Below are 10,054 nucleotides of genomic sequence, written 5' to 3'. Positions count from 1 at the left end.
TGTCAAGAAGTATAACCCCTGCTGGACATCGTGCCGGGGCTCGGGGGGAACCCGAATCATCCCCTCTCCTTCATTCACACAACACTCACTCATATCACAGAGATCTGGCTGGGATTGAACCAGCAACCTCTGAACCATGAGGCAGCACTCTAACCTGTGAGCCACAGATCTCTTGTCTGAACATGTGAAGGAACCTATATTTCACTATTCACCTGCATGTGGCCGCTGATTTTTCAATAAGCCAATTAAAGATTTTCATTAGAAAGCTGAGGTGAGATTCGAACCCGTGCCATGATCACAGGTTTAGCAGTAGAGGATGTGCGTTTAGCCACTGGCCCAACATGGCTTTTATGCGCAGTGCTGGTGTTTGAGCCACTTCTTTATACAACACCAAAACAATTAGGATTAATGGGAGCAATAGTGGAATTTGAACTCATCCATGAATACAATGCAAAACTTGATCCACTGTGCCACTGTTTTAATGAGAGTTTTGTTGTATATGATGAAAAGCTTAAGCAGTTGCGCAATGTTTCATTTATAAATGGATCACTTCAACTTTTCAGTTTAACTTCAGCTGCTTATCTTGACCCACTGTGTTGAGATGGCAATGACATTTTAAACGTGAACATTTTGTGAACTAAGCTTAAAGGTTGGTAAAAGCATCTGGTCCCTACTTTTTCTGTGCAACTATTTTTTTTTCTCAGGTGACCCTACGCAGGACAAATGGGTTGGAGAATGGATGGAAGTCTTAAACAGTTTTACATATTTTTCTGTACTACCCCAGATATGGCAGCTTGTTACAGCTTTGCATGTTAACATAAAGCTCTGCATGCAAAATCTTATGCCAATAAACCTGACACTTTTGTTTTTGAAAGTTTTCTGCCTTTCACGTGGGAACTTTAAAGACTATGGGATTTTCTTCTGATATATTGTGAAAGGTTAGTTTCACTAGTTTTTTGTAATGCAGTTTTTTTTTTAGTGTTGTCATTTTCATAAACATGAATCACTTTGCAGGATGGCGAGCAGCTGCATTAGCCATTTTTTTTCTAGATTCATAGATGATAATCTTCCATTTGAATAAACCCAAGACAAACTAATACGCATTGTCTAAAAACAGACTGGATTTGGGAAAAAAAAAAAAAAGTTTTATTTGAATTTCTTTGACTTACGCATGCATAAAACAGTACATAGTACATGGTATTCACTGATATGGTTATAGTATAACAATATCAAGTTCACAGGCAAAATGAACAATTTTCCCTCCCAATAAAATTACGTAAACATCCAACTATAAAAAAAGATGATGAGAACATGCAGTAAATGGTCACATAAGAATAGCCTAGAATATAAAAGAAAAACATTAAAGAACTGCTATTTTGATTTGTCATCTTTGGTTTTAACTTGGAGCAAACACTTATAAATACCGTTTCAGTTACTGTATATACTGCAAATCCTAAATGAATAAGTAACATTTCATTGAATTAATATGTTATGGCATTTACGGTGTGATTCTTTTGAGTTTCACTGTGAGTGGAGCTTCTTGCTTTCATTGTAAAATCACAGTGACTTTCAGTTTTTCAAATTTCACAGTTAAAGACTTAAGTGATGATTGTCATGTTTAAACAGTCTTAGTCGTCATCTGTGGCACTGGTTTCAGGTGAACGCGAGGATGCTTCCCTGAAGAACTCATCCTCTTTTAGCATGCTCTGGTGAACACAGGAGAACCTGAGGTAAGGACAAGAGAGAACACAGCAGATACAGTACAGCAGGAATAGTCTTACAGTCAGGTTGTTGATTCCTTCCGAGAATGCGCCGATCTGTCGCACTGTGCCCTCGGAGTCCCCCATCTGCACAGAGAATCACAACATAATTTAAACAATTTAACAATAACATCCAACTATGACCAGAAAACGTATTAAAGACTGACAATTAAAATATGATTCACAATTTAGCTGCATTGCATCCTAGTCTGTAGAACTGCCTATACCTGCTCCAGCTGATCCAAGCTGTCCTCATATATGCAAAGGGCTTCGTGGAAACTGCTGCTCTGAGGCATCTGCACATCCATGGGGCAAACATACTCTTCCATCTCCTCCTGTCGCTTCCGCCTCAGTGTCCCAAAACTTCCAAACGACAGACGTCTTGGCTAAAAGGAGGAGAGGATGGTAAAGGACAGGTAAAACTTTTATCAACATGCTGTTATTACGTTAATAAACAGCTGTTTACTGTTGTATTCCACACATTAGTGACATTCAAGGTCCCACAGGCAAGTCAACCTTGCACACAGTTACTTGCCTTAACTTTGGCTGTGGCTGTCAGGACAGTGTACTCTGGGTTTTCGAGATACTCCTGCTTCAGCCTTTGTGCCTCTGAGCCAATCAGGAGATGGAAGTTGTTTGCAAGGTGACGTCTCAACAGAGTTTTATTCGGTGGGATGTTAAGAAGCAGAGCCATTGTCTCAACATTGAAGCGAGGCTCTAAAATCTGAGAAAGGCAAGTAAAAAATAAATAAGTAAAAGCAATGTGAATTTGAACTTTATGATATTTCCTGCCCCACTGCATGTACCATTAGGCCTCCGTGGACTCCACTTCCTCTCAGGTTGGGTGCGTACTCTGCTAGATCCACTGAACGAAGCCACTCCATCACCCTGTGATTGGTCCATTGGCAGATTTCTGCTGGCGTGGGATTGTTCTAATCAAAGGAGGAAAAATAGAGCAAAATTCAAAGTGAATGGAGCTTAGTGTGGTAGCATAATGACAGGTTGTGCTACCTCAATCGGTCGGCGGCGGAGGCAGTTGGGGTCATAGCGGTTGATACGTAGCACCTGAATTGCCCTCTTAATACTGAGATGGTGAAGCACACTGCCCACTTTCAGTCCCAACAGGTCATCCTAACCAAAGATAAGTAGAACCTTAGAATTGCGTTTTCCACAAAAACATTTAAGAATTTAGTAGTTTCTTGAAACCTAATGAAGGGATTTATGCATATGTATAAAAGTTAATATCTTCATCTGAATAACCACTGAAACGTATTAACATATTAAGAAGCACATTAAAAAGACCTTCCAAATAACTTCATGATCCCCTTCGATTTCTTCTTCCCTTCAGGCGAGTGTGTCTCTAATGCGTTTGTCTTTTGAGTTTGCACTCCGGCCAAATCCAAGTGCTCAGTTCCCTTACGCTCTCCTTCAACTGCCAATATATAACCAACCTTAGGGTGAATCTTCCAGCAAATTGCCAAGAAATATGCATACTTCATCTCAGAAGCTAAATGTGAATTTATTTAATACACGAGTTTCACAATTTGAGTTGAATTACTTAAATAAATGAACTTTTCCAGGACATTCTAATTTATTGACATGCACCTGTATATACTTATTCTCAGAGGTTTTAGACAGTCAACAGGTTTCAATTTCATGTCAAGGAGATATTGTTTTTAATTGTTTATAGCGTGCCATTGTAATATGAGCACATTTTTTTCAAAAGGAAATAATATATAAACAAAAGATATAAAATTGTGCCATGGACATCTCACCTTTTGATGCCTGCACAGATATCACCATATCTTGAACTTGCTTGTAACGGATCAGAGACTGCTGCAGCTCTTTTATCTTCAAATCCTAAAAAAAAGTTTCAGATTAAAACAATGTAAAATTGAATAGCATATGAAATACAAATTAATAATTAAATTACTATTGAATAAAAATTGTATTATAATTTAATAAATATGGTGTATATATATATATATATATATATATATATATATATATTCACACTCATAAACACTGTAATATTGTAAAATATTACATTTACACTGAAAGAACAGTTTTTATTTGAAATACAATTTTTGAAATCTTATGATCAATTTTATGCATACTTGCTGAATAGAAGTATTAACTTGTATTTTTAAAAAATCATTTTGACTGGTTCTGTACATATAATATCTACCTACTTCTACATGCATTCATTTAGGCAAAGACTGTTTAAGAATTGGAAAGATTGTGGAGATGGGTTAATTAGAAACTATATTAAATATATATTATGTATATATATATATATATATATATATATATATATATATTCACACTCATAAACACTGTAATATTGTAAAATATTACATTTACACTGAAAGAACAGTTTTTATTTGAAATACAATTTTTGAAATCTTATGATCAATTTTATGCATACTTGCTGAATAGAAGTATTAACTTGTATTTTTAAAAAATCATTTTGACTGGTTCTGTACATATAATATCTACCTACTTCTACATGCATTCATTTAGGCAAAGACTGTTTAAGAATTGGAAAGATTGTGGAGATGGGTTAATTAGAAACTACAGTCTGTGAAATAATGTGTGTGCTGGCAGGTGGTTGATGTGATCGTCAGCAAAATAGCTGGACATCATATTGTTTACCTTCTCTTCATTAGCTGCCTTCAAAGACTCAGCAGCTCTTCTCATTCTCTGCACCTCCAAATCTGAACACACAAAACAACTCCAGAAATAACATTTTATAGCATACAACATGCTAAACATTTCAGAACAAGACGGCCTTTGACAACATTTTTATGTCTCTGGAATCACTAAAATAAACACAGCAGAAACTGCATACCCGTCATGCTGGAAGTAAAGATGATTTGCAGTCAAGAATAAATATTGTGAGAGAATACAAGCACATCTAGCAAATCTGAGTTATAAAAGCAGGGGAGTCTGCAGCCAAAATCAGGTCACCAATCAATCAAAAAGCGTGTCTAGACAGGTAAATGCAAACCTTCATATACCTCATACATTCCAACACAGCTTAGAGTGTGCTGGGATAGTTTCTCCTTTATCACACTAAAATGTTTTTGTTCCTGTGTCATGCATTTAATAGAGGATTTAATAGCTGCAAAATGTATCTGTGCGAGACTCCCTTTACATAGTGTACACAGTGGAGTTCAAAAGTCTAAACAGTCATGTTTTCCACTCATATGCCATATTTATGCAAATCAGCATAAATAATGATGGTGGATAGAAAAACACATGAACAGAGATACCATGAAAAATATTGATCATTGGATTTTTACATTTAACAAGCTTGAACAGACCCGACCAAATCTCACATTCTCAAACACATATGTAATACTACAGTGCACATATATATATATATATAGAGAGAGAGAGAGATTCTGTCCATTACTTTCTATAAATATTTATTATTCATCTTACTTCATAAATTTCTTACATTTCAAATTGAATTTGGCATTTTGTTGAAATAGCAGAATGTTCGTGTTTGTACCTTTCTCTCTGCTTTGTGACTGTTCTGTTTTTGGGGCTTCTGGCATGGCCTGGTCCTGAAGGCTCCTAAGTGCCTGTTCTCTCTCCTCCAACTGCTTTTGTAGTGATATCCGCTCCTCCTGACCAAGAAAAACCACAATTAACAGTTCAGGATGTCCAGGACATTCCATAACTAAAAACAAGCTCACCATGTGCCAACCCCAAATTTAATTAGCCCAAATTTGTGGCAGAAATACAAAAAAAATAAATAAAAATAAATAATAATCAAAAGCAAGAGACACGATTTTACATGAATCTGTCCAGCTATGTGAATTTGTCCAGTGAGCATGTGGACAAAACTCATTAACTTGGCACATTCCAGTGTCTAGTTTGAAGGTTAGGGTGAACTACACAAGGATTTCTCTATGTGGTAAAGTGATTCATAGACAAGTGCTTGCTGTTAAGCCTGTGTTATACTTTCCGCATGCGCAAGTCCGCTTGGGTCCGCTATGGTATGCGTGACGTAAAAATCGTATCGGAGAGTGTGCGCGAACATCCGTGTGCCTCCAATTTTTTGTGACCGCACGGACAAGTACACGTGGTCAGTAGGCTACAAAAGCAAAAACTGCACATGCGCAGGCTGTGTGAAGAAGCCCGTTGCTACTCGAACCTGTACAATCCATCGATAAAACAATATAAAGACAGCCAGATATGCAATAACTGTGGGCCAATTGTTTGTTCACATGTTTGTTTACTGTTCAAGCCGATCTACTGTGAATGTATGGAACACGTCCGTGGAGCGGACCATCAGCATATGCTTTCGGTACTATAAATACAAGTAGTCCGCGTCCGCGCTGTCCGTGTATGCGTCCGGATTGCTCATGCGGAAAGTATAACACAGGCTTTACACTTCACTGCCGTTAATCTTATGTTGTGTAATTATCACCTGACCATGAGGCACTCGTACTTTGGTAGAGTTAAGACTTCTATCATACTCTTGTCTCTCGTCCTCCATAGAAGTCAACTGAAGGCGCATTTCTTTCACATCCTGATAAAGACCCTAAGGAGACAGACCATGATATCTATAAGTCAAAGAGTCAAGAATAATTTTGTGACTTGTAATGCTAAATGCTTTGAGTTTTGTTGGATGAGTTGGCCAAAAAAAATAATACCTCAAGGACAATAACAAAGTGGAAAAAACACAAACTGAGAACTTAAAAGTATACTTAAAATGATATCTATATTTTCATCAAACACAGAGGAAACCTAGCCCATTGTTTTGGTCCACCGTGGATTTCTGCTTTCTGAAAATGAAACTCCCCTTTGGGCTCATGCAAGTGAGAGATAGCTGAATGGGTCCAGTGTAGTCTGGACTCAAACAGGGCAAAAAAGCTTTATAACAGGAAATGGCTCTGGCACTCAGTGTTTTGCTCTCACCCTCTGCTGGATAAAGCTGGGGGCTTAAGCAGCAATGAATGTCACTATGGAAACCACAGGGTGGTCAAACCATAATAGCCAGGTTTAATTTCATTAAATGTTCAGATCGTCAGTACAGTTAATTCTGTTCTGCATTTAGAGCACTTTTAAGGTTCTGATTAATGACGGGAGACTGTAATTTATAAGGCCTGTGGGACTCTGTGCCCTATGAAACTTCACAGTGGTGATGGTGCAAACATGTGCTCCTTACCTCACTTTCTCTGCAATCCCCTTCTGCAGCAGCTAGCTTTAATTTCAGACTTGATACTTCGGTCAGCAGTTCCAGTTTCTCCGTCTCTAAAACACTCCTGCTAAGCAGCTCCTACATATTTTATATATTGGTTTTAATTTTGAGGGAATCTATTCCTTTAATACTGACCACTCTTACAACAATGTGTCTTAAATGCTGTGCACTTCTGTTATTGGACATAAGCTTATAAAAGAGACCACACACCTGTTGTAGTAACTCTTCTGTAGCATTCAGTTTCATGCGGTGTTCCTCAAGGCTCGAGTCTAGGTCCCTTATTTTTTCTCCTTGAACTTTCACCTGGTCTGTCAGAACACTTACCTGGGGGATCATCAGGGTGGATAGTTATCAAGTTTGTGTGATGTGTGACATTTAGAAACTACAATTGCTGAATTCAGACTGACAGCTAATAGGAAAGCAGAGGCACACAACTTTAAATCTGACAAGAAAATCCCACACAACCCATAAAGTATTTTGATTTGTTTTTGACAACACACCTGGAGCACTAGACATTCTTTGTCACTTTCCACACGAGAGAGTCGCTCCTGGTAGACCAAATCCCCTGCTGCAGATCCATGGCCATTGGTCTGGAAACATAAACAAATGCTTAAGAGTGTTAGATGTAGTTTTATTCTATATTAAACATTAACAGGTTATGAACAAAATGCAGTGAAATGAACTGAAATGACCATATTCAGTCAAACGCCAGTGGGACCTGAAAAAGAAAATCACATGCTGCCATCGGTGAGTCATGTGGGGTTTGTACGGATGATACTTTGCTATAAGAGATGCATGTTAAAGGTTTTCACATTGTAAGATTTTGCTGCCCAGGAGTGGAAATTTCACAAAGCAAGTATGCTTCAGGTTGAATATGGAAATAGGGACTGGGGAGCTGAAATGTGCTTAATCCAGATGAATCATGACTGGAGTTAAGGACGGAAAATGTGAAGGGAGAAAATCTTACGTCAGACTTACAGACAAATACATAGTATAAAAAAAAAAGTAATTAGTATTTTCCTTTCAGAGTAATTTTTGCATCAAACGGTTTACAAAACTTCAGCCAAAATTGCAAATATTATTCTAAAATAAACTTTTATTTTTTTTATATTCCTATTATAGCCTTTTTTTCACAATCTGAGGAAAACCCACCAGTTGGCCTTGTAGCCACTCAATCAGACCCTCAGCTGTGGTTTCGGACACCTGACTGCGTAGACTTTCCTTTTCCCCAGGATCCATCAGGTCCAACGCAGCCCTCAGGTCCTCCAAGAGATGCAGCACCCGAAGGCTGCCTAGGAATGGCGACGTTGGTGACTGACAATCAAACAGGCCGTTGGTATAGTTCATAGCCTTAGAACCTGAGGCAAGTGCGAGAATAAGGGTCAGTGAAGGGATTTAGGGATGAGTCAAATTGTTGGGTTCCATGTACAATTCAATTGACTAATGTAGTTCACAAACTGGATGGACTACTTCTATTGTGATATTTTTTGTCATTTTTGGAACATGAGTGTGTGGTTGTATTCCCTAAAAAAAAAAGAAAGTGAGTAACTGACTGAAATCATTTCATTTTAAACTGAATTTTTGGGTGACTTTTTTTTGTTGTTGCTGTATCTACTTTCAGCACTTTCCAAAACAAAACACAGGTTAGATGACTGTGACCGCACTGCTCGGATGGCTTATTGTTAGATGATGTAAACAGTGAGATGTCCACTGCCATAATTACAGAGTGAATAGAAAAGCATAATCGTCAATTTTAGATTAAAAAGTCAATTTTAAGATTAAAAAGTCAATCCCTCATCCTATATGGTATATGCTATATCTGGCATACATTTTTCTCTGATGTGTCCCTGATGTTCCCAGTGATGGACAATATTGTGGTCGCATACTGAATAAGCATTAGATTTCATCAGTGCTGAAATAGTGGAAACAACTTGTAATGTTGCTCACTACGCATACTCTCAGATCTTACAAATTTGCAGAAACACTCAAGAGTGCAGATTTATTCTCCTTGCAAGTTATGTATGTGCATGGACCCTAAAAATTCTTTAAAATAATTGTCTATTTTTTTAATAAATGACTACACTGTTGATGACTGTGTAAAGCTGCAAATAATAAAGAAAAAAAGAAGAGAAAGAATAATTTTTGTACATAGTATTTTTCATTTAGTTGTACCTGCAATGATGCCATCCATCTGCTCCAAAGCAGCTGCCAACATTTCACTGGCATCGCACATCATGATCACCTTTTGTGAAACCTGCAAATGTAACATTTAAAAGGCAAGCAAGGACATTGCTGTCTCTCTCTCTCTTTCTTTAAGAGTCATTAGTGGTGCATACATTAACCACCCATTTGAATTTACTGTCAATTTAATAATATTATAAAAAAAAAACTGATTAAAAAGTTAATCCCTCATCCTATAGGTATATGCTATATCTGACATACAACAATTCTAGTAAAAAAAAAAGAAGAAAAGAAAAATCCTGCATTCCATATATCTAATGTTCTCTCTCCTGCCTTGCACTAATACGGGGCGTTTCTGTCCCAATACAAAGAATGGGAGGACCCGTGTGTGGGGTAATGGTACGATTCTCCCAGGATTTTTCTCCACTGGGCTTTGGAATGCTTGGAATTCCAGGCCTTCAAAACAAAGTCCCACAGGGTTCATGTGCCACTGGCCTACAGCTCGACAGAAGCTTCCCTTCTCCGCCCAAGAGGTTGGATCCTTGAATAATCACTGGAATTACTTACTATTTCAAAATTAATGTATATTAGCAAGGCAAATTAAATCTTATAGACGGCCATGCCTCACTTATGAACACATGTCAAAACATGCATGAGCAGCTGCTCAAATGTGCTTAAATTATACAACAATCCTTACAGTATGCAGGTCAGTGTTGTTATTGTTAATTAAAAATAAACTATTACAAATTATTTCTGTTCCTTCAAATAAAGCCAAAATAAAATTTTAGATCAAAACTTAAAAATAAAAAAAATCAACTTAGAAATAAAATAAAACTAAATATTAAAATTGACTAAATATATAAAAAAAACTAAAAAAAGGGGGGGGGGGGGGAGAAAA

General features: G+C 37.4%; 1 protein-coding gene across 1 annotated transcript; it reads right to left on the bottom strand.

Annotated features, from left to right (window-relative positions):
* Window positions 1-968: 968 nt before the first annotated feature.
* On the bottom strand, window positions 969-9,229 carry LOC107565661 (liprin-beta-1-like). The gene is made up of 16 exons (XM_016250922.1): window positions 9,148-9,229; window positions 8,128-8,333; window positions 7,476-7,565; window positions 7,186-7,299; window positions 6,943-7,053; window positions 6,202-6,315; window positions 5,278-5,395; window positions 4,416-4,477; window positions 3,536-3,620; window positions 3,212-3,267; window positions 2,772-2,891; window positions 2,567-2,692; window positions 2,296-2,484; window positions 1,988-2,146; window positions 1,782-1,847; window positions 969-1,706 (listed from the first exon to the last, which is right to left on the bottom strand). The coding sequence occupies exons 1-16, from the start codon at window positions 9,209-9,211 to the stop codon at window positions 1,629-1,631; spliced, it is 1,758 nt and encodes a 585-aa protein (XP_016106408.1). The 5' UTR covers window positions 9,212-9,229; the 3' UTR covers window positions 969-1,628.
* Between the last annotated feature and the right edge of the window lie 825 nt (window positions 9,230-10,054).

The sequence above is a fragment of the Sinocyclocheilus grahami genome, unplaced genomic scaffold (assembly GCF_001515645.1).
Source record: "Sinocyclocheilus grahami isolate Dianchi unplaced genomic scaffold, SAMN03320097.WGS_v1.1 scaffold1015.1, whole genome shotgun sequence".
Classification (NCBI taxonomy): domain Eukaryota; kingdom Metazoa; phylum Chordata; class Actinopteri; order Cypriniformes; family Cyprinidae; genus Sinocyclocheilus; species Sinocyclocheilus grahami.
This window is presented reverse-complemented; position numbering and strand designations above follow the sequence as displayed.

Excerpts from the sequence above, each read along its gene's own strand:
- LOC107565661 (XM_016250922.1), bottom strand. The coding sequence starts at position 9,211 with ATGATGTGCGATGCCAGTGAAATGTTGGCAGCTGCTTTGGAGCAGATG. Across the intron at positions 8,334-9,147 it reads GATGGATGGCATCATTGCAG|GTTCTAAGGCTATGAACTAT; the intron begins GTACAACTAAAT and ends CACTTGCCTCAG. Across the intron at positions 7,300-7,475 it reads AAGAATGTCTAGTGCTCCAG|GTAAGTGTTCTGACAGACCA; the intron begins GTGTGTTGTCAA and ends ATGATCCCCCAG.